At 40.6% G+C, this 24755-nt stretch overlaps 1 protein-coding gene across 1 annotated transcript; it reads left to right on the top strand.

The window, feature by feature from the left end:
- Positions 1-2393: 2393 nt before the first annotated feature.
- si:rp71-39b20.4 (potassium voltage-gated channel subfamily V member 2) lies at positions 2394-24505 on the top strand. The gene is made up of 4 exons (XM_034182529.1): positions 2394-3030; positions 6346-6979; positions 15974-16099; positions 24218-24505. The coding sequence occupies exons 1-4, from the start codon at positions 2495-2497 to the stop codon at positions 24503-24505; spliced, it is 1584 nt and encodes a 527-aa protein (XP_034038420.1). The 5' UTR covers positions 2394-2494.
- Positions 24506-24755: the final 250 nt, after the last annotated feature.

A 24755-nucleotide genomic window follows, 5' to 3' on the forward strand; every position in this document is an offset into this window, starting at 1 on the left:
ATGACTCCATAAGCACTTCCCAGGTGTCTCTCTATTTCAAAGGCTGAGGATCTAGGGACATGAATGTAATGTCTTTAAATTTTGACACACAGATACACTTATAAGGCTGAGTCCAGGAAGTCATTGGAAACCTGGCTAGTGGCCGGCGATCCCCTAGGATTTCATCTGCTTTCCTGTTGCTTAATGCTGATGAATTGTATCTTAACCCGTTTTGCCCCACTGGCAACAACTGTTGCCGAAGTGTATCACTGTCATTTTCCACTCACAATAAAAAATCTCAAAGGTATTACTGCAACTTTTTGCACTTAGGAAAAAAAAAAAAATCTGGGCATAAACGGGTTAAGTGTAGTTTTTTTGGCTGACTGATTCTGTTTTCTTTTTCTTTCTGTCTGAGATGTGGTTGGATTAGATGATTTCTGTGGCGGACATGGGACGGACTCCGCTGTAGGAACAGATCCACCCCCTCTCCAACCCCCCGACGGTGGACTGGACGCCTGCATGGACTCTCATCAATTGTTGTTGTATTATGTTCTGTATTGTTAACCTTTTTGGTAGAATGGCCTACGCAGAGGGTCGCCCCTTTGAGTCTGGTCTGCTTGAGGTTTCTTCCTCAAATCATCACAGGGAGTTTTTCCTTACCACTGTCACCTGTGTGCTTGCTCTAGGGGTTGGTAAGGTTAGACATTACTTGTGTGAAGCGCCTTGAGGCAGCTTTGTTGTGATTCAGTGCTATATAACCTAAATAAACTAAACCTGTGTGCTTGTCTTGACCCAGGAAATCACAAACCCAGACACCCAGATTTCTCACTTGGTTTCTCAAGTGCAGAAATCAGCGCTGTTTAGTCAGGAAAGATGACAGCATCATCTTTGAAGCCAAGGTCAGGAAACCTTTGCTCTGGCTCCGGCTGTTCAGTGCTTGCATGAACTGATTGTACCCAATAACCAGTCCATGCAAGTACTGAACAGCTGGAGCCAGAACACATCCCTGATGAATGCCAATCTTTACTGGGAAAAACAAGTTTCTTTCAGCGCTCACAGTACCTGTATGCAAATTGTCACAGGATGTCCCAGGGAGCAACTTGGTCAACTGAATCAAACACTGTAAAAATCCACATAGGCCACAAAGAAGCACTGCTGATATTCAAGCTGGCTTTCACCGAGAAGTCTCAATGTTAATCATTACCTCCGCCAAGGAGGTAATGTTTTCGGTCGCATTTGTTTGTTTGTCTGTTTGTCAGCAGGATAACTCAAAACGTTTTGAACGGATTTTGATGAAATTTTGTGGAGTGGTTGAAAATGACAAGAGGAACAAGCGATTAAATTTTACTGGTGATCTGGATCACGATCCGGATCCAGAAATTTTTTAAAGGATTCTTCACCATTGCGGGATAGGGGGAATTTTGACATTATAGTTTCTAACTCCACAAAAACAAGGCAGAAAGGCTTGAAAAAAATTAGGGTGTAACATAGTCAAATTTTCTATCAAACAACAAAGTTTGGTGATGATCGGATCCGGATTCCGGATCTGGTGATCCAGAATATGCAAAAATATAGGGAAAATAGAAAATGTGTCAGTGTGAGGTAACAAATGAAGCTAGAGATGCACAACTAACACCAAACTGTAGCTGAATCTGTACTGATTCAGTAAGGTCTCATCAGATTTGCTGTAGCTTCAAATGTTATGGAGCCAGAGCCAGAAGAAAACCGCCATTACCGAAAAATCGTTTTTACACAATAACGTTTGAACTAATAAAGACTTAAAAGTGATTCCAAGTTCTAGTGGTATGTTTTCATGGTCAAGGATGTCAAATATAAAGGAAATAAAAGTGTATGTATCATAGTTTTGGTTGTAACACTGAATTGTTGAATAGATCACTGTGCCAAGGAGGGAATCTCTTTAAGGTCAGTGACCCCATGGCCTTGGCGGAGGTTTGCGCTCTCTGAGTGTTTCTAGTTGACATATTAAATTATGAGAGCATTTTTGACCCTACTTTCTGACAAACAGGAATTTTATTATACAGCAAACAAAAATAATATGAGTTAACAGTAGAAGAACTCCTCTACAGATAGAAGTAATGCAATCTATCAGTAATTTTACTTTAAACTTTGTGTAGAAAACCTTTCCAGTGCCTTTTGAATCATGTAACAGTGTCATTGCGTCACCTCCCTTCTCAGTTCCCAAAGCCTTAAATTACAACACTAATCCTTGTGAACTGTATTTTTAACTTGCATTTAGACAGAACGACTAGCAATAGGATTATAGAATCAGTGAAGAGGCTGAATCCCTAACTCAGAGATGAAAGTGCATGCTCAGAGACAAGGAGCACAGTTCTTTGATGTACTGATTTCAATGTGACAAATGAATTTTTTTGAAGAAGAACAGCCTGAAATGGAGATCTTGTGGAATACAACTGTTGTTGCCTTCAGTGACTTTATCTCAGCCTGGTTAGAGCATGTTTTTTGAGGCGTCGTTTGTCTCGTATGGACTGTCAAAATGGATGCTATAAAGCCAACGTTTAAAGTGCTGAAAAAGCGTCGCTCAAGTCTTTTTGCTACCATAAAACGGGAGCTGAGCTTTTCACAGAATACCGAAGAACAGGAGTGTGAGTTTCCCTTTTCCCAGGACAGCTCTGTGAAACCTTGGACATCTATGGACAATCTCGATGCTTCTGTTTCCACTAAGCGTGATAAGGTTAAGCGCAAAGACCCACCAAATCCAAGGCTGCCAAATGTTGTCAACCTCAACGTGGGAGGAAATGTCTTTCATATCCCAATGGACATCGCTCTTCGATACCCCAAAACCAGGATCGGAAGCCTGGCCCTTTGTAACGATCCAGTTAAATGTCTGACACTTTGTGACGATTACAATGTTCAGAACAATGAGTTCTTTTTTGACAGAGACCCTACGTTCTTCCACTACATCTTCCACTTCTACCGCACCAACGTCCTGCGGGTGATGGATGGTCTCTGCCCTGTCAACTTTGAGGAAGAGTTAAAGTTCTGGGGATTAAAACTGAAGCACAGCCCAAGGTATGCTGTATATATGTCTTACACATACTTTGACATAGATTGTGAGGTTTGTTATTTTTGTGGAGATTTTTTTTATACTGATGTGATTTTTATGGATGTGGTGTTCTCCCATCTTTTACATAACATAGTACATGTCACCGAAAATCCCATTCTTCAGAAAATAAAACACTTTTGTTACTCAGCCAGTTTTAATATTTACAAAGTAAGAGTCCTTCAACATAACTGATCAAAATTTGTGCTTCTTTTGTTGTTGTTGTATTGACTCCATAACTTCACATCACTGGCATGAGAAACACCTTATTGCCAGTGTTGAGGAGAAACTAGTTACATGTATTGGAGTTACAACTTGAAATTAAATTACAAAATCTGTTGCTGAGGGAAAAAAAATTGTAATTAATTAACAGTTACTACTTAAATACTAATGATTAGAAAAGGATTACATTTGGATATAATAATAAAAAAAAATCTAATGTGTAAAATATATCAGAGGTGGGATGAAGTCACCATCAAGTCACTCTCAAGTCATGAATCTGCAAGTCCCAAGTCAACTCTCAAGTCATAAAGACCACCAGTGGTTTGCAAGCTGACTTGAGACTCAGCTTGGGACTTGCAGATTGATTACTTGAGAATGACTTGACAGTGACTTCGTCCCACCTCTTATTAAACCTATGTTGCTTTACATCTTTGCTGTGCAGGAACAGAGTATTTCTAAACAATGTGGGTCACCAAAAGCCGCTGAGACAAATTTGATCGGTTCTTATTTTGAGTTTGAACCACCACATCCAGTTTGCTAACCAACATCTGTCTCAATGTTGCCAATTTAATGACTTTGATGTAAGCTTTAGTGACTTTTTGACCTTCCCTAGTGATTAAAAGTCCTATCTAGTGACTAAGAAATAATCTGGCGAGTTTTCATCCACACAAACTGGTTGGTTCTGTAACAATGGGATTGACTGGAATGTTGTTCCTTGGGGGAGAGAAAAAAAGGGGGACACTGGTAGAAGTGGGGAGGAACAGATGTTCTCTGCAGGTGACCATGCAATGTACATTCAAGAGTTACTGTTAAAATTGAAGAACATTTAAGAAACAAATATAATCAACAAGCAAAAAACTTAATAATACTGAAGAACTTTAAATAAATTCATTAATATTTAATACTTTGACCCTTGTTGATATATTTGTCAGATTTTTTGTTTATAAAACATTTGTTAGAAAAGTATTCAAAAAGTAATCAGTTACATTACTCGGATGAAGTGATTAAAATAGTTACATTGCTTATTACATTTTTTTTTAACAGAGTACTTTGTAATCTGTAACCTATTACATAAAAAACAACTTTATTATGCTTGCTGCTGTGGTATTCCACCAAAAAAGGCATCTAGATGACTGGAGTACCTCACCCTGCAACTTTGATTGTTGTTATCATGTGATAAAAGCAGAAAACTGCTCTTCAGTATCTCATATAATTCCTAAGACATGGTCATTAATGTATTCTAGATGACGACCTCTGATATGAACTTGACATTACAACTGAGACTTGCATTGGTAAAGGCCTCTTCATGCATAGTGCAAGTATGTACAACTCCAGGGCGACACCCGTCGGAACAGCTGGTATGTACGAACCACAAAACATCGCGCCGACGGGCAGGCATGCACGATGATGGTACGACAGCTCGTGCACGCGGGAACACAGTGCCAACAAATAAAAAAAAAAAAATACATGCTACAACAGTTCCGTGCATCCGGAAACACAGCAGCTTTTCTCCGCGCAGCTGAAGAAAAAATACATGTCACCCATGGGATTCAAACCTGCGCCTTCCAAAAGCTCTGATTTCAGCCAGAAACTTTACCAAGTGAGCTACCATCACTCTCCTGTAAAAGTTGCTGAACACTGCCTTATGGACATATTTAAAAAGTAAATAAAAACGATGCACCATATAAAAACATCACATTGTATTAAATCCCTCTTATCAAGCGGTCAATACAAATATGATCCGTCTGCTCCTCTGTAGATGACCCATGGTCACTGACGTACAGTCATGAAATCACATGAAGGAGAAGCAGTTCACGTGTCTCATTCGTGTTCACATCTGTTGGTTCGTGTCCTGCTGGCCCACACGCGTGTTGCCGACATGCGTGTCTTGTGGACGCCGTGCATCTTGCCAACACGTGTATTGTGGACGGCACGCCGCAGGACAACGCGTCATGGGGAACAGAGCTCACGTGAGTGACGTGACAGTTAGATCGCCTGCTGCATGTTATGATCTGACGGGCCGTTTCAACCTGGAGGCAGCCTGTCCACATCTGTGCCGTGCGCATGGGCGCTCGCTTGCTGCAGCCTGTCACCACAGTGATATATGTTTTTATGTATGTCCACTTGATGACAGCAAACAGACACAAGCACATCACAGTGGTCAGTTGTTAGTCCATGTCTGTTCAAAGACAGTACTGTCCAGCTGGGTTGTCCAGAATGACAGATCTCCACGGCCGCTTCCGTCATAGCCACACCTCCTGTCAGTTCAGTGCACACACCAAAGCCACACTTGTGGGGTACTTAGACAAATTTCACTGCGAGTGCAGTGATTGTCTGCAGACTGTTGTCGTGCCAAGAGTACGAATGGCCACACATTTTCTAAGTGCCATGCGAGCAGTGTTAGATGTTCGTGTGCGTCACCTGGAATTTGGCCGACACCTGCCGTGAGAGGGTTCGATGGGCTTGCACAATGCACACTCCGTGTTTCAGCCGCTGGTATGGGCAAATAGTTGTAGCAACAGGTGTATTAAGTATTAGAGGCAGCTATGAAATTACACGGTTTGCATATAATTCCTGCTTCATGCGCACTTAATGTGCAGTTCGACCAAATTCGCACTATGTGTGAAGGGGCCCAAAAGGATGGTCTCCAGAGTTGATCTGAAATTGCATTATCATTACAATAGCCTCTTTCTACTTTGCTGAGAGACTTAATGACGAGTATCCTTTCTCTTTGATTTGGGTGTATGTATATATTTGCTTCAATTTGTATCAAAAATATGAAAACCTCTATGTGGAAATTAATGTTTATTGAATATCACTGGGATTGACTAATGACCAAAACACAAACCTGAGCAAAGCAATAAGTTGCTCATTGTGAAGTCTTATAAGTGCACTATGACTCAATGGAATCATTATCCAAAATCAATATACCATATTGCATGTTTTACCCAGTATATCTGCATATTTTTACTGCTGCATTGTGTGTTTTGTTGTGTATATTTGTTTGTGTTTTATAAAGTACCTTAAACAGTAACTTCTGCAATGATGTGTCTTCTTTTCAGGTGCTGTCGCATTGTATATGAGGAGAAGCTGGACAGCATCAGAGACCATCTGAGGGTCAACCAGGAGCTGATTGATGAGATTAAACCGCACCATGATGATGAGGGCTACAAGACCATGTTTCTTGGAGATTTTCGGAAGGTCCTCTGGGACCTGATGGAGAATCCGTACTCCTCAACATCTGCCAAAGCCTTTGCTGTGTTTTCAAGTCTTTTTGTGCTCATCTCTATTGTTGCAATGACTCTGAATACTGTGAAAGAACTCAGGGAGTATAAAGTAGCTGGCAAAACCTATATAGAGTGGGTCGAGATTGGTTCTATTCTTTTCTTCACCTTGGAGTACTTTTTGCGGTTAGGAACTACATCCAACATCAAACACTTTGTGAAGAGCGCTCTCAACTTTGTTGATGTGGTAGCTGTTATGCCCTACTTCATCCAGCTCATGTTTGAGGCATTTGTTATAGATGCCGAAGACTTCAGTGCACAGGAAGACTTGAAGGCCATGGCCAGAGTCAGCAAAGTCAGTAAAGTGCTCAAGGTTGTCAAGCTGATGCGCATCTTCCGTATCCTGAAGCTTGCCCGTCACTGCACAGGCATGAGAGCGTTTGGTTTCACCATCCGCCAGTGTTCTGAACAGGTACATAGCACGCACCAGTACCAAACAAACACAATTCAGTAGATGAACAAAAGCACATGTTGAACAGTCACTTAAACACATATTTCCTACATACACCTTCGTAGACCTATCAGAGAAGCTAGGTCTGCTTGAGGATTCTTCCTGTGGGATCAAAAATTGAGCTCCCAATGTGTAGACCTGGGTTCGATACTTGGTCATGCTTCCTTTCTGTGAATAACACAATTCATCTGCATTGTTCCAGTCTACCCAGCTTTAAATTGATATCAGCCTTGGCTGGAGAAGTAACCTATGTTGGACTGGTGGGGCATCTCATCCACTTTATGCTGCAAAATCTTGGGATAAGCATCAACACCAATGGGCCTATGCAGGATTTACTTCTTTTTCTTCCATAGTGGAGAACCAAATCTATTTTTGGATTCTGACACTGGTTGCTAGTATTTGGATAGTAATACACTTTTTTTTTTGTAATTCTGCCTTTGTACATCACCACAGGGGAGTTAAAATGTAACAAAGAAGATACAGTTGTGCTCAAATGTTTACATACCTTGGCAGAATTTTAGATAGCTTTTTGTTGGCCATTTTTCAGAGAATATGAATGATAACACAAAACTTTTTTCCACTAATGGTTAGTGGTTGTGTAAAGTCATTTATTGTCAAACAACTGTGTTTACTCTTTTTAAATCATAATGACAACAGAAACAAATCAAATGACTCTAATCAAACGTTTACATACCCTGGTGATTTTGGCCTGATAACATGCACACAAGTTGACACAAATGGGTTTGAACGGGTACAAAAGGTAACCATCCTCACCTTTGATCTGTTTTCTTGTAATCAGTGTTTGTGTATAAAAGGTCAGTTAGTTTCTGGGCTCCTGACAGACCCTTCTATCTTTCATCCAGTGTTGCACTGATATTTCTGTTTTCTGAGTTACAGGGAAAGCCAAAAAAAAAAAAAAAAAAAAAAGTAAAAGAAAAGGTAATTGAACTGTATAAAACAGGAACGGGATATAAAAAGATATCCAAGGGACTGAAAATGCCAATCAGCATTGTTCAAACTCTAATTAAGAAGTGGAAAATGAGGGTTTCTGTTGGAACCAAACCATGGCCAGGTAGACCAACAAAAATGTCAACAGCAACTGCCAGGAAATTTGTTCAGGGTGAAAAGAAAACCCACAAATAACTTCATCTGAAATAAAGGACTCTCTCAAAAAAGTGGTATGGCTGTTTCAAGATGCACAATAAGGAGGCACTTGAAGAAAAATGGACTCCACGGTCAAGTCGGCAGATGAAAGCTATTATTACACGAATGCCACAAAGTATCATGCTTACAATATGCTAAACAGCACAGAGAACAAAGTCATTGGGAGGGATGAGACCAAAATTTAACTTTTTGGCCACAACCATAAATGTAACATTTGGAGAGGAGTCAACAAGGCCTATGATGAAAGTTACACCCTTCCTACTGTGAAGCACGGAGGTGGATCACTGATGTTTTGGGTGTGTGGGCTACAAAGGCACAGGAAACATGGTCGAAATTGTTGGCAGGATGAATGCAGCATGTTATCAGAAAATACTGGAGGAAAATTTGCACTCATCAGCCCGGAAGCTGTGCATGGGACGTACTTGGATGCTCCAACATGACAACGATCCAAAACACAAGGGCAAGTCAACCTGTCATTGGCTACAGCAAAATGAAGTGAAGGTTCTGGAGTGGCCATCTCAGTCTCCTGACCTCATTATCATTGAGCCACTCTGGGAGATCTCAAATGTGCAGTTCATGCAAGACAGCCCAGGAATTTATAGGAACTGGAGGCTTTTTGCCAAGAAGAATGGGCTACTTTATCATCAGAGTCAATCAATCAATCAATCAATCAATTTTTTTTATATAGCGCCAAATCACAACAAACAGTTGCCCCAAGGCGCTTTATATTGTAAGGCAAGGCCATACAATAATTATGTAAAACCCCAACGGTCAAAACGACCCCCTGTGAGCAAGCACTTGGCTACAGTGGGAAGGAAAAACTCCCTTTTAACAGGAAGAAACCTCCAGCAGAACCAGGCTCAGGGAGGGGCAGTCTTCTGCTGGGACTGGTTGGGGCTGAGGGAGAGAACCAGGAAAAAGACATGCTGTGGAGGGGAGCAGAGATCGATCACTAATGATTAAATGCAGAGTGGTGCATACAGAGCAAAAAGAGAAAGAAACAGTGCATCATGGGAACCCCCCAGCAGTCTACGTCTATAGCAGCATAACTAAGGGATGGTTTAGGGTCACCTGATCCAGCCCTAACTATAAGCTTTAGCAAAAAGGAAAGTTTTAAGCCTAATCTTAAAAGTAGAGAGGGTGTCTGTCTCCCTGATCTGAATTGGGAGCTGGTTCCACAGGAGAGGAGCCTGAAAGCTGAAGGCTCTGCCTCCCATTCTACTCTTACAAACCCTAGGAACTACAAGTAAGCCTGCAGTCTGAGAGCGAAGCGCTCTATTGGGGTGATATGGTACTACGAGGTCCCTAAGATAAGATGGGACCTGATTATTCAAAACCTTATAAGTAAGAAGAAGAATTTTAAATTCTATTCTAGAATTAACAGGAAGCCAATGAAGAGAGGCCAATATGGGTGAGATATGCTCTCTCCTTCTAGTCCCCGTCAGTACTCTAGCTGCAGCATTTTGAATTAACTGAAGGCTTTTTAGGGAACTTTTAGGACAACCTGATAATAATGAATTACAATAGTCCAGCCTAGAGGAAATAAATGCAGTAAATAAAGAGGCTCGTCCACAACTACCACAAAAGACTTCAAGCTGTCGTTGATGTTAAGGTGGCAATACATGATGGTATTAAGAACTGGGGTATGTAAAGTTTTGTTTTGATAAGGCCATTTGGGTAGTTTCTGTTGTCATTATGATTTACAAAGAGTAACACACAGTTGCTTGAGAATAAATGGCTTTACACAACCACTAACCATGCGTGAAAAAAAAGTTTTTGTGTTATTTGTATTCTCTGAAAAAAAATATTCTGCCAGAGTATCTACACTTTTGAGGGCAACTGTGTGCTTGTGGTGTAGATTTCAGCTTTAATTCAAGGGCTTTAACAAAAATGTCACATTAATGACATGAATTATGGCCATTTAAATACAAGGTCCCTTCATTTTCAGAGCCCATACGTATTGTAATAAGTTATTTGAATTAATTGTACGGTCTGTTTTCTTTTTAAACAGTCGGGTTATGTGGAACTGGTTGACCTCACCAGATTCAGTAAATATTGCATTTATTTTCTTAGAGTCTAACGGCTAACTGCTGTCTGAGAACAACAGGACAAAAAAATATGATATGCTATGGTAATTTAATAATAATAATAATAATAATAATAATAATAATAATAACTACGTTTATTTAACCAGATAAAATCCTATTGAGATCAAGACCTCTTTTGCAAGGGTGACCTGGCCAAGAAAGGCAGCAGCACACATCATAATAGACAGGTTAACTTCATCAAGAGAACATTAATAACAAATAAAATGCAATGATTTTAGTCATTGTGAGTTGTAACAATGTGTGGGGAAAAAGCAGATCAGATTTTAAAGACAGGCATTGTGCAAAAGAATTCCATTTGCAATCTCTTAAAACAGAGCGGAAGGCATTCAGAGAAGTTAACCCAGACAATTTCAGTTCAGACTGTAGACATTCCAATCAGAGGGAGCAGAAAAACCCGTATTAGTGCGGACACGAGGTAGACGGAAACATGTTTGAATGCAGAGTGCAATGGTTTTCTCATCTGTGAAGTAAAAAGGATAAACACGTCAGAACCAGTCCAATAAGAGTCTTGTAAACCAGTGTCATCCAATGAGTATATGACCTTCCAGTCAAAGAGGGCATGCCAGCTTTGGCATACAACTCACAGTGGTGTGTGAGATGGCGACAGCCAGTGATGAATCTTAAGCAAAGTTATCTTAAGTAAAGTTAGTATTTATCCATGCTGATAGGAGTCAGTGTTTTGGTAAAATGTTTAATTGCATCCATTGGTTTGTTTCTCAGAAATTAACCAACCAACACAGAGGTCAAATCTGACCTCACCCTGAGATACATGTGGGGTCCAATGCCAACTTTCCAGAACCAAACTGCAAATTGAACTACAGATGTCAAAATAGACCAGTTTAAGCATGACATCAGCATCACATGACCTTCCTTTGCAGCCAAGACATCTGCTTCCAAACTAATAATTAACATGGAGACAATAACCATTGTTTTAATCAAGAATACAGTAAGGCATACTCATTGGGGTTATGACTACAAAACTTTTTTCAAAACTTTCATTTTCCTGATGTTGCATTTGATGAACTTTTACCCATAGATCACTTTTTTGAAGTTTATTTCATTGGATCATGAAAAAACCTCCTGCACCTAGCACCACATCACTTTTAAAAATACACAAGTTTACACACCACCATTTAAAAATAACGTAACAAGAAAAGAATTAACAAGTATCAAGAAATAACAAGAAAATATATACAAATAAATATTGCTAAAATATATTATTAAACAATAATTAAAAGAAATAAAAAAATAAAGGTAAAATAGATGATGGGGGAGGTGATGGTCTAGTAGTTAAGGTGTTGGGCTTGAGCCCAGAAGATCATGGTTTCAAATCCCCACCTGACTGGAAAATCACTAAGGGCCCTTGGGCAAGGCCTTTAATCCCCTATTGCTCCGGTGAATGTGAGGCATAATTGTAAAGTGCTTTGAGCGTCTGATGCAGATGGAAAAGCGCTATATAAATGCAGTCCATTTACCATTTATATAAATGCAGTCCATTTATAGATAAACATGAACATGCCACTCAACAAAGTCTGCTGCCAAACTGGTGTCTAAATACTCTGTCAACCAGAAAAGCGTCACAGGTGCTTCAAAGTCTGTCTGAAGATGGAGTTAGTGTCCCAACACCATCACAGTTGTTGTCTGGCATCGAACAATCAGAGATGCAGAACAAGCTAAGAACCACCTCATGGAACTGATCTCTGAAGAGAAATTTTGTTTGCATTTTGATGGTAAGAAAATTGACAATAAGGAGTACCAAGTTGTGTACTTGAAAAATGACAGAAGAACATTACAACTTGGCATTTTGGCTTGTGACAGTAGAACTGCTGCAGACATCTATATACCACGATAGGACCTGCTTGATGAGTACAATGCATGGAACAGTATTCAGATGATCATCTCTGACACAACAGCAGTCAATACTGGTCACAAAAATTGTGTTGCAGCCAGACTTCAGAGAACATTTCAACACAAGGGATTCGATGAACCTCAATACATCGGCTGCCAGCACCACATTCTTGATCGTGTTCTGCGACATGTGTTGGACTTCTTTTTTCCTATACGGTCATGGTCACCTAACATTAACTAAGAGTTTATTGATGAGATTTTGGAACAGTATGATGATCTGCAAAATGCACACATGGGCACAGAAGTGATACCAGAATATGAGAACCTTGGCTGCAGAGACGATTTTAAATTCCTTTTTGAGCTTTGTGAAGCATACAAGTTTTACAAAATGGAGGAAAAATGGCCTCACATCAAACGGCACAAGCTGCCAACACTTCACAGTGCCAGGTGGAACTCATGAGGAATTTATGCACTTATTGCATTTTTCCTTCTTGCAAAGTGGCGAGAACAGCTGAGGATAACTTGCGATTTCATTGCAACTACATGGTCGCGGGCCTGGTTTTCTAACCAACACTATTCAGAGACGCATTATGAAGTCCTGCTGTCATCAATATCCAAACTTAAGTGTCCCAAAGCTGTGAAATGCTTCTCTACTCATAGTAGCTGAGAGAGCTGTAAGGTTGATGGAGGAGGTTTGTTCTACTTGCAAAACAGACAAATATCTTAGCAGCAAATTTATTACCACTAATACACAAATCTGAAACACTATTAAAAACGACAAATGCTATATGTACTCATTTTCATGTATTCCTCATGTGTATTGTATGTAAAACTGACATGTTATAATAAAGAGTGTTTGAGCCGCAAGGTGTTTTAATGTGAAATATGAAACTGTCTTAGGTGCGGGAGGTTTTTTCAAGGTCTGGCAAAACCAAAGTCATTTTTGTGAGTTTTAGGTAAAAGTTCATCATTTATAACCCCAGGCTAATAAATTTGAGATTTGTCATAACTCATGCTCAAAGCGTCACCTGCTGGTAATTTATAACATAAGAGTTTTAGTGTTGGTATAATGACTTTGGTAGATAAATTAGGAGATAATCACTGAAGCATGTCTTTTCTGATGCTGTGTTTAGAAATAATGGCAAACTGCTGTTTTACTGACCTAAGCCCACTATGACATCAGGATTTGGGGTAAATACAATGTTGGTAGTTTTGTTTTCAAAATTTAATGATGGAACATTTATAAATTACATAGACCAAATCTTGATGTGTCTTTTTTTTTTTTTTTTTTTTTTTTTTTTTTTTTTTTTTGCTGGTTGCCTTGGCACAGGATATGATGGCAGCAAGGTTAGCACTGTTGCCTCACAGCAAGAAGGTCATGTGTTCGATTCCTACATGTGGCCGTTTTGTATGAAGTTTGCATGTTCTCCCCGTGTTTGCGTGGGTTTCCTTTGGGTGCTCCAGTTTCATCCCACATTTAAAGACATGCAAGTTAGGTGAATTGGAAACTTTATAATTGCCCAGGTCTCCCTTGCAAAAGAGATCTTGATCTTAATGGGACTAACCCGGATAAAAAAAGGTTAAATTAAAGTCTAATCCAATGACATTTTTTCTGCGAATCTGATTGGTTAAGCGTGTCAGATTTCAGACTGTATAATATCGGGGTAACCATAGAAAAATATTCAACCATTTCACTTTGGATGTATTACTCCATGCCCTGACGAGATTCATTCCTGTCGAATGTCATTCTTGTCATCTGTGCAACTGCGCATGCGCAATATAGCTGGGACGCAGAACTGTCGATTTATGCGACGAGACGTACAATTCGACAGAACACCGGCTGCGTGGGCTGCCAGCTGTTAGCGCTGTTAGCTGAGAGTGAGAGAAAGTCGCGTACCGATGCCACCCCCTAAATGGGTGAATTTAATTTATGTTTATTCTGATACAGAATTACCCTTTCATGTTTGATGGATTACTGCGCGCCCTGACCGCTGTTGGCGCGATGCACCCTTGGCTCGATGGTAAGCCTCGCCGACCGAAATACCTACAGAAAAATAAACCGTGCAAATGATAGGATTGAATTACAATGGGAATAACTCACTTGTGTCTGATGATTTGCGGACGTTCATGCTGTTATACGGTCACAAGTAGCCAATTTACGGCTCCGCTAACACGTAGCTGTAAAACTCCTTTTTACTGGCTCCGCTAAAGCTGTATTTGCGACCGTATAACCAGCATGAACATCCACAAATCATCAGACACAACAGGGTTATTCCCTAAATGATAAACAACAACAACATAAAAAAAATGCAGGTGATGCTGTCAAAAACAACATAACAAAAAAGCAAAATAAACAAAAAGCCTGTTGTTGCCAGGTGATAATAAATAGCAGTAATCAATACTCTCTTCAGTAAAGTGGATTGTCTGTGGAGCATTTTGGTGAAATGTGACTTGTACTTGACTGAGAAATACTAATTCTTCGAAGTAAGTTCAAATTAGGTGAGAGTCAGTTACATTATGCTCAAGTTATGATGTGCATAAGTAAACGTAACGGATGAGGAGTACAATTCTAATTCTGATGGCTGTCAGGGGACAAAAAAGGTCAAAATGTACTGAAATACATCATTTATCATTTTCATATGTAACCAGAAACAGAGTCATCAACATGAAGGTCTTCGGTAGTATGACTGATAAAAACAACAATGTTCAGATGAGGTCCAGCTTTAATAGTGTAGTGTAAGAATAGAGATGAAAAAAGCTGAGAGTGAACGTAGTCATGCACTGAACCAGCCAGTAACAAGGAACCATTTTGCTAAAGGCACGGAATAAAATTTTCAATGTAAGGAAGGCAAACCGCTTACTATTTACACAACAAAATATTGGGCAGGAGGACAGATGCTCATCCAGTTTACTGGCTACAGGTTCAGATTATGAAGCAATGATAAATGCTCAGTTTCAATGGACAAGAAAACAGATATCAAAATCACATATTTCATGTAATCATTTGACGAGTATCCATTCACAATAATCGATTTTCATCCAAAATATGCCAAGACAATTCCTCAAACAAGTTAGTGGATTAAAATATTGCTGATTCACTGGCTGCAGTGTTGTTTTTATGGAAAAAAATTAACATGAATATTTGGAGTTGGATGTTAGTCAGCAAAGGTGTTGCTCAGGAAATGACATCTGTCAAAACTGGTGTCCTCCTGGCATAAAAGTTCACCATTACCCATGAGCTCAGTATTCATGATACAGAAACCCTACTTAGTCCATGGGCCAAGCAGGCAGGCTTTCAGTACCACTTAAGGGGACTAAACAACACTTACTATCTAGCCTTGGTATACCATGGCCTCTAGAACTGTATGGTGACCATCCCAGGGTGGCAGCTATAGCCAGGTAGGGAACAATGAAGGATTACACAGGGGTCAAAACCACATTATTTGTCTGATCATAAAGATCCCAAAAAGGTATAGTTTGGATTATCTATGTGTGAATATTCTGAAGTTATGGGGTAAAAACAGCAAAAATGGTGTCAATTTCAGTTTGTATAGGGGCCAAACATTACGTTGCTCCAATTTGGGTAAAACGTCATCACAGTTACTGGTTTGAACTAATAGGGTTCTAAAAATGAATAGTTTGCACTTGTATCTGTCATACGTAGTTATCATGCTACAGGGTAACATATCTCATATGTCATGGAATCTAATGGACGCCAACCTTGCTTGACAATTGCTTTGGAGACTCAGATAGTGGAAGAACCACTTTACCTGCTGAGCTATGACCACCACACATATACTGACACCCTGACACCCATTCTCCCATGATCCTTCAGGTCTGCTGCCTCTTCCTCTTCATTGCCATGGGCATCTTCACCTTCTCTGCTCTCATGCACTCTGTGGAGGTGGATCAGCCCGGCACCCCGTTCAGCAGTATACCTGACGCCTGGTGGTGGGCAGCGGTGAGTCGTTTAAAGTCCAACATCTTCTTCTGTGTTTGAGATAAATAGGATCAGGAAGGCCACAGTGAAGGAGGTTTGCACTACATTTAGAGGATTTGAAGAGCTCTTACAGCACCCACTTAGAGACTTGAGGAACAAGTAATCTGCTTTGGAAGGACTAAGAAGGACTCCTCGACTGTATTACAGATGCAGCAGAGACACTTTGAAAAGGCTGTTAGTTTATTATTGAGAAGCACAGAGAATATTAGGTCTCCAGGATCAGGTCTACTGGAACGTCTGGTGTAAGACCAGCATAGCCACACAATAAAAGGTTTGTGTTTTGTCGATAAAATCAAATGACAAAATCAAAGTGAGGTTTTCTAGTGAAATTACAGCAAGTATTTGGACAGTGACAAGTTTTTTTTTTTAGGTTTTTTTTTTGTGATTTTTGCTTCTGTACACCACCACAATGGAGCTCAAATCAAACAATCCAGATGTGCTTTTAGTGTAAATGATGAGCTTTCATTTAAAGGGTTTAACAAAATAATATCACACTTGCTATTTAGGGAAAACAGACATTTTTATACCTAGGGCTCTAATCTTGGCGCATCTTGCTTGCCTCTACTGGTGGTTGGCTCTCACTGCGGTATTGTATCACTTCCTGTTCCGGAGCACAGCGGTGTTTTTCTGTATCTGTTAGCTGTTTAATCTGCGCAGTTAGATTGATCTAGTTATCTAGATTACGATTTGTTTCCCAGTGTAATCTTTACGTGCCTTAACTAAAGCACTCCTTCTGCTGAATCACCTCTAAATTATTTACACATTATTCACTTTGCGTGTTTTTAGGAATCCGCTAGCTTAGCGTAGCTACTAGCTTTTAGCCGATTTAGCATGGCGGCTTCTCCTGTCTCTCCCGCACTTTTCTGCTCTGGGTGTGAAATGTTTAGTTATTCCTCGGCCTCCTTTAGCAATAACGGTACTTGTAATAAGTGTAGCTTATTCGTAGCTTTGGAGGCCAGGCTGGGCGAATTGGAGACTCGGCTCCGCACCGTGGAAAATTCTACAGCTAGCCAGGCCCCTGTAGTCGGTGCGGACCAAGGTAGCTTAGCCGCCGTTAGTTACCCCCTGGCAGATCCCGAGCAGCCGGGAAAGCAGGCCGACTGGGTGACTGTGAGGAGGAAGCGTAGCCCTAAACAGAAGCCTCGTGTACACCGCCAACCCGTTCACATTTCTAACCGTTTTTCCCCACTCGACGACACACCCGCCGAGGATCAAACTCTGGTTATTGGCGACTCTGTGTTGCGAAATGTGAAGTTAGCAACACCAGCAACCATAGTCAATTGTCTTCCGGGGGCCAGAGCAGGCGACATTGAAGGAAATTTGAAACTGCTGGCTAAGGCTAAGCGTAAATTTGGTAAGATTGTAATTCACGTCGGCAGTAATGACACCCGGTTACGCCAATCGGAGGTCACTAAAATTAACATTAAATCGGTGTGTAACTTTGCAAAAACAATGTCGGACTCTGTAGTTTTCTCTGGGCCCCTCCCCAATCAGACCGGGAGTGACATGTTTAGCCGCATGTTCTCCTTGAATTGCTGGCTGTCTGAGTGGTGTCCAAAAAATGAGGTGGGCTTCATAGATAATTGGCAAAGCTTCTGGGGAAAACCTGGTCTTGTTAGGAGAGACGGCATCCATCCCACTTTGGATGGAGCAGCTCTCATTTCTAGAAATCTGGCCAATTTTCTTAAATCCTCCAAACCGTGACTATCCAGGGTTGGGACCAGGAAGCAGAGTTGTAGTCTTACACACCTCTCTGCAGCTTCTCTCCCCCTGCCATCCCCTCATTACCCCATCCCCGTAGAGACGGTGCCTGCTCCCAGACTACCAATAACCAGCAAAAACCTATTTAAGCATAAAAATTCAAAAAGAAAAAATAATATAGCACCTTCAACTGCACCACAGACTAAAACAGTTAAATGTGGTCTATTAAACATTAGGTCTCTCTCTTCTAAGTCCCTGTTGGTAAATGATATAATAATTGATCAACATATTGATTTATTCTGCCTTACAGAAACCTGGTTACAGCAGGATGAATATGTTAGTTTAAATGAGTCAACACCCCCGAGTCACACTAACTGTCAGAATGCTCGTAGCACGGGCCGGGGCGGAGGATTAGCAGCAATCTTCCATTCCAGCTTATTAATTAATCAAAAACCCAGACAGAGCTTTAATTCATTTGAAAGCTTGACTCTTAGTCTTGTCCATCCAAATTGGAAGTCCCAAAAACCAGTTTTATTTGTTATTATCTATCGTCCACCTGGTCGTTACTGTGAGTTTCTCTGTGAATTTTCAGACCTTTTGTCTGACTTAGTGCTTAGCTCAGATAAGATAATTATAGTGGGCGATTTTAACATCCACACAGATGCTGAGAATGACAGCCTCAACACTGCATTTAATCTATTATTAGACTCTATTTTGCTTTGCTCAAAAAGTAAATGAGTCCACCCACCACTTTAATCATATCTTAGATCTTGTTCTGACTTATGGTATGGAAATAGAAGACTTAACAGTATTCCCTGAAAACTCCCTTCTGTCTGATCATTTCTTAATAACATTTACATTTACTCTGATGGACTACCCAGCAGTGGGGAATAAGTTTCATTACACTAGAAGTCTTTCAGAAAGCGCTGTAACTAGGTTTAAGGATATGATTCCTTCTTTATGTTCTCTAATGCCATATACCAACACAGTGCAGAGTAGCTACCTAAACTCTGTAAGTGAGATAGAGTATCTCGTCAATAGTTTTACATCCTCATTGAAGACAACTTTGGATGCTGTAGCTCCTCTAAAAAAGAGAGCTTTAAATCAGAAGTGCCTGACTCCATGGTATAACTCACAAACTCGTAGCTTAAAGCAGATAACCCGTAAGTTGGAGAGGAAATGGCGTCTCACTAATTTAGAAGATCTTCACTTAGCCTGGAAAAAGAGTCTGTTGCTCTATAAAAAAGCCCTCCGTAAAGCTAGGACATCTTTCTACTCATCACTAATTGAAGAAAATAAGAACAACCCCAGGTTTCTTTTCAGCACTGTAGCCAGGCTGACAAAGAGTCAGAGCTCTATTGAGCTGAGTATTCCATTAACTTTAACTAGTAATGACTTCATGATTTTCTTTGCTAACAGAATTTTAACTATTAGAGAAAAAATTACTCATAACCATCCCAAAGACGTATCGTTATCTTTGGCTGCTTTCAGTGATGCCGGTATTTGGTTAGACTCTTTCTCTCAGATTGTTCTGTCTGAGTTATTTTCATTAGTTACTTCATCCAAACCATCAACATGTTTATTAGACCCCATTCCTACCAGGCTGCTCAAGGAAGCCCTACCATTATTTAATGCTTCGATCTTAAATATGATCAATCTATCTTTGTTAGTTGGCTATGTACCACAGGCTTTTAAGGTGGCAGTAATTAAACCATTACTTAAAAAGCCATCACTTGACCCAGCTATCTTAGCTAATTATAGGCCAATCTCCAACCTTCCTCTTCTCTCAAAAATTCTTGAAAGGGTAGTTGTAAAACAGCTAACTGATCATCTGCAGAGGAATGGTCTATTTGAAGAGTTTCAGTCAGGTTTTAGAATTCATCATAGTACAGAAACAGCATTAGTGAAGGTTACAAATGATCTTCTTATGGCCTCGGACAGTGGACTCATCTCTGTGCTTGTTCTGTTAGACCTCAGTGCTGCTTTTGATACTGTTGACCATAAAATTTTATTACAGAGATTAGAGCATGCCATAGGTATTAAAGGCACTGCGCTGCGGTGGTTTGAATCATATTTGTCTAATAGATTACAATTTGTTCATGTAAATGGGGAATCTTCTTCACAGACTAAAGTTAATTATGGAGTTCCACAAGGTTCTGTGCTAGGACCAATTTTATTCACTTTATACATGCTTCCCTTAGGCAGCATTATTAGACGGTATTGCTTAAATTTTCATTGTTACGCAGATGATACCCAGCTTTATCTATCCATGAAGCCAGAGGACACACACCAATTAGCTAAACTGCAGGATTGTCTTACAGACATAAAGACATGGATGACCTCTAATTTCCTGCTTTTAAACTCAGATAAAACTGAAGTTATTGTACTTGGCCCCACAAATCTTAGAAGCATGGTGTCTAACCAGATCCTTACTCTGGATGGCATTACCCTGACCTCTAGTAATACTGTGAGAAATCTTGGAGTCATTTTTGATCAGGATATGTCATTCAAAGCGCATATCAAACAAATATGTAGGACTGCTTTTTTGCATTTACGCAATATCTCTAAAATCAGAAAGGTCTTGTCTCAGAGTGATGCTGAAAAACTAATTCATGCATTTATTTCCTCTAGGCTGGACTATTGTAATTCATTATTATCAGGTTGTCCTAAAAGTTCCCTAAAAAGCCTTCAGTTAATTCAAAATGCTGCAGCTAGAGTACTGACGGGGACTAGAAGGAGAGAGCATATCTCACCCATATTGGCCTCTCTTCATTGGCTTCCTGTTAATTCTAGAATAGAATTTAAAATTCTTCTTCTTACTTATAAGGTTTTGAATAATCAGGTCCCATCTTATCTTAGGGACCTCGTAGTACCATATCACCCCAATAGAGCGCTTCGCTCTCAGACTGCAGGCTTACTTGTAGTTCCTAGGGTTTGTAAGAGTAGAATGGGAGGCAGAGCCTTCAGCTTTCAGGCTCCTCTCCTGTGGAACCAGCTCCCAATTCAGATCAGGGAGACAGACACCCTCTCTACTTTTAAGATTAAGCTTAAAACTTTCCTTTTTGCTAAAGCTTATAGTTAGGGCTGGATCAGGTAACCCTGAACCATCCCTTAGTTATGCTGCTATAGACGTAGACTGCTGGGGGGTTCCCATGATGCACTGTTTCTTTCTCTTTTTGCTCTGTATGCACCACTCTGCATTTAATCATTAGTGATCGATTTCTGCTCCCCTCCACAGCATGTCTTTTTCCTGGTTCTCTCCCTCAGCCCCAACCAGTCCCAGCAGAAGACTACCCCTCCCTGAGCCTGGTTCTGCTGGAGGTTTCTTCCTGTTAAAAGGGAGTTTTTCCTTCCCACTGTAGCCAAGTGCTTGCTCACAGGGGGTCGTTTTGACCGTTGGGGTTTTACATAATTATTGTATGGCCTTGCCTTACAATATAAAGCGCCTTGGGGCAACTGTTTGTTGTGATTTGGCGCTATATAAAAAAATTGATTGATTGATTGATTGATAGTCCCTCCAATTTCAGAGTCCATCAGTAAGTGAACAAATTAAATATAAAATATAAATTAAATATAAGGGCAGCATGGTGGGTTAGTGGTTAGCACTAAGCCACAGTGTTAGTTTGTTGTTGTTTATTTATTTTTATTGTTCGTATATGCTGTTATATGTTATTGTGGTTTTTACGGGCTGCTCGAACTTAACTGCCCCTTGTGGGATTAATAAAATTGTGTGATATCGATATCCAGGTCTCCCTTGCAAAAGAGATCTCAATCTCAGTGGGACTAACGTGGTTAAATAAAGGTAAAAACAACAACAAAGGATTATTTTATTGGAGAAGATGGCAGATGATGGTGCAGCCAGTGACGGTGTTGTTTAAAAACTAATTTCATTTGGCTTCTTGTCTTTTGCTCATGTTCACCACAGCAGGTGTTGATCCTGATTTAGGTCGACATGTACCTGGAGAGACATGGGGGTGGCATTGAACCAGGGACCTTCTGTTTGGGAGTGATTCAGTGCCTGCTGTTGCTAATTTCGGCTCCTCGCAAACAACTATCTTACTTTTTTGCAATCGACTTTTGCAGAAATACAAAAGTTCAGAAAAAAATGTATCAGTTGCACTTGTGATGTGTGACTGTCTGCATCTGTGAGACCACGCCCAGCGCATCTTTACTAATCTCTTCCCATTTTCCACTGAATCACAATAGGGCACGCCACCTGTGCACAGATGGCCTTATCAGGAATGGATAGTGTGTGCAACAGGGTGCAGCCTGAACATGCACTCAGTGTGCACTGCTGAAAAGAAGTGGGTTTAATTTTTGAACAGCAAACTGTACTTAAAAAAAAAATTTTATTTCCCTCTGCTCAGTTAGCACTCTCTCTCTCTCTCTCTCTCTGACACACACACACACACACACACACACACACACACACACACACACACACACACACACACACACACACACACACACACACACACACACACACACACACACACACACACACACACACACACGCAATCATCAGCATTAGGACATACTTGTGTTTAATCCTCCCTAATACAGAGTAATGCATGTCGTTTGTTTGTTTAGGCCACAGTGAGCATGCAGAGGTTTAGTTGTCACAGTCATTCTGCAGTTCTACAACCGCAATTCCTGTGAAGTTGAGACATTGTGAAAAATGTAAATAAAAACAGAATACAATGATTTGCAAATCCTCTTCAACCTATATAAGATATTTAATGTTCAAACTGATAAACTTTACTGTTTTTGTGCAAATATTTGCTGATTTTGAAATGGATGTCTGCAACACGTTTCAAAAAAGCTGGGACAGTGGTATGTTTACCACTGTGTTACATCACCTTTCCTTCTAACAACACTCAATAAGCATTTGGGAACTGAGGACGCTAATTGTTGAAGCTTTGTAGGTGGAATTCTTTCCCATTCTTGCTTGATGTATGACTTCAGTTGTTCAACAGTCCGGAGTCTCCGTTGTCATATTTTGCGCTTCATAATGCGTCACACATTTTCAGGTCTGGACTGCAGGCAGGCCAGTCTAGTACCCGCACTCTTTTATTACGAAACCACACTGTTGTAACACGTGCAGAATGTGGCTTGGCATTGTCTTGCTGAAATAAGCAGGGACGTCCCTGAAAAAGACGTTGCTTGGATGGCAGCATGTGTTGCTCCAAGACCTGGATGTTTCTTTCAGCATTGATGGTGCCATCACAGATGTGTATGTTGCCCATGTCATGGGCACTAACACACCCCCATGCCATCACAGATGCTGGCTTTTGAACTTTGCACTGGTAACAATCTGGATGGTCTTTTACTCTTTTGTCCGGAGGACACGACGTCCATGATTTCCAAAAAGAATTTGAAATGTGGACTCATCAGACCACAGCACACTTTTCCACTTTGTGTCTGTCCATTTCCAATGAGCTCAGGCCCAGAGAAGGTGACGGTGTTTCTGGATGTTGTTGATGTATGGCTTTCGCTTTGCATGGTAGAGTTTTAACTTGTACTTGCTGATGTAACGACGAACTATGTTAACTGACAATGGTTTTCTGAAGTGATCCTGAGCCCACACGGTAAGATCCTTTACACAATGATGTTGGTTTTTAATGCATTTCCGCCTGAGGGATTGAAGGTCACGGGCATTCAATGTTGGTTTTCAGCCTTGCCGCTTACGTGTAGAAAGTTCTCCAGATTCTCTGACTCTTCTGATTATATTATGGACTGTAGATGCTGGAATCCCTAAATTCCTTGCAACTGAACATTGAGAAACATTGTTCTTAAACTGTTGGACTATTTTTAATGCAGTTTTTCACAAAGTGGTGATCCTCCCCCCATCTTTGCTTGTGAACTGAGACTTTTGGGGATGCTCCTTTTATACCCAATCATGACACTCACCTGTTACCAATTAGGTGTTGTTTGAGCATTCATCAACTTTCCCAGTCTTTTGTTGCTCCATCCCAACTTTTATGAAATGTGTTGCAGGCATCCATTTCAGAATCACCAAATATTTGCCCAAAAACAAAGTTTATCAGTTTGAATGTTAAATATCTTGTATCATGTATTCAATTGAATATAGGTTGAAGAGGATTTGCAAATCATTGTATTCTGTTTTTATTTACATTTTACACAACGTCCCAACTTCTTTGGAATTGGGGTTGTACAAAGCAGACATCCAGCCGTGACAGTGCGGCAAACATTAAGATGATTAGACATTTCTAAGTCCGTTCCTCATCAACATGGGTCGTTAAGTAAGCTGTAAAAAATGCCCCTCTCAATATAAACTGTGGCACTGGTCACTATTTTGTGTAAAAGCAAAATCCCTAAGCATAAAATGACCCCCTTTTCGTTTTTTTCCTTCTACAGGTCAGTATCTCTACTGTTGGCTACGGTGATGTCATCCCCATCTCCTATCTCGGCCGCTGTGTGGCGTTCGGCTGCATCTCCTTCGGCATCATCCTCAACGGAATGCCCATCTCCATTCTGTTCAACAAGTTTTCCGACTACTACACCAAACTGAAGGAACAGGAATACACATTTTCAAACAAAGAACGCACCTTCCAGCTGAGGAAACGTCTGAAACGGAAAATGGACAACTGTTTCCAGCACGAGCTAGAGGACTCAGATGACGAGTTCTGCTATCGTCCGAGCTGAAGGAGAAGCTGAGCGGTTACAAGCGCACTAACCTGAAATGGCCTTATCACCCGCGGGGCTCCAGCCTCCATCACGGAGCCTAATTGACGGAGATGTGACAGAAGACACAAACCCAAACACAAGCTGCCATCGTTTTCAAGGCTTTAAGTGCTGTTTGCATGTAATGGGTGAAGACGTCCCTGTCACAGGAGCAAAATGCCCTTAAAGGACCGTTTGTGGTTTCTAGGAAATGCACCTCAGTGTGATTCAT

The sequence above is a fragment of the Thalassophryne amazonica genome, chromosome 12, assembly GCF_902500255.1.
Source record: "Thalassophryne amazonica chromosome 12, fThaAma1.1, whole genome shotgun sequence".
NCBI lineage: Eukaryota > Metazoa > Chordata > Actinopteri > Batrachoidiformes > Batrachoididae > Thalassophryne > Thalassophryne amazonica.

Bases quoted from the DNA above. Each gene is read 5' to 3' on its own strand.
- si:rp71-39b20.4 (XM_034182529.1), top strand. From the start codon at position 2,495: ATGGATGCTATAAAGCCAACGTTTAAAGTGCTGAAAAAGCGTCGCTCA. The intron at 6,980-15,973 runs GTACATAGCACG...ATGATCCTTCAG, and splicing joins TCCGCCAGTGTTCTGAACAG to GTCTGCTGCCTCTTCCTCTT. The intron at 16,100-24,217 runs GTGAGTCGTTTA...TTCCTTCTACAG, and splicing joins ACGCCTGGTGGTGGGCAGCG to GTCAGTATCTCTACTGTTGG.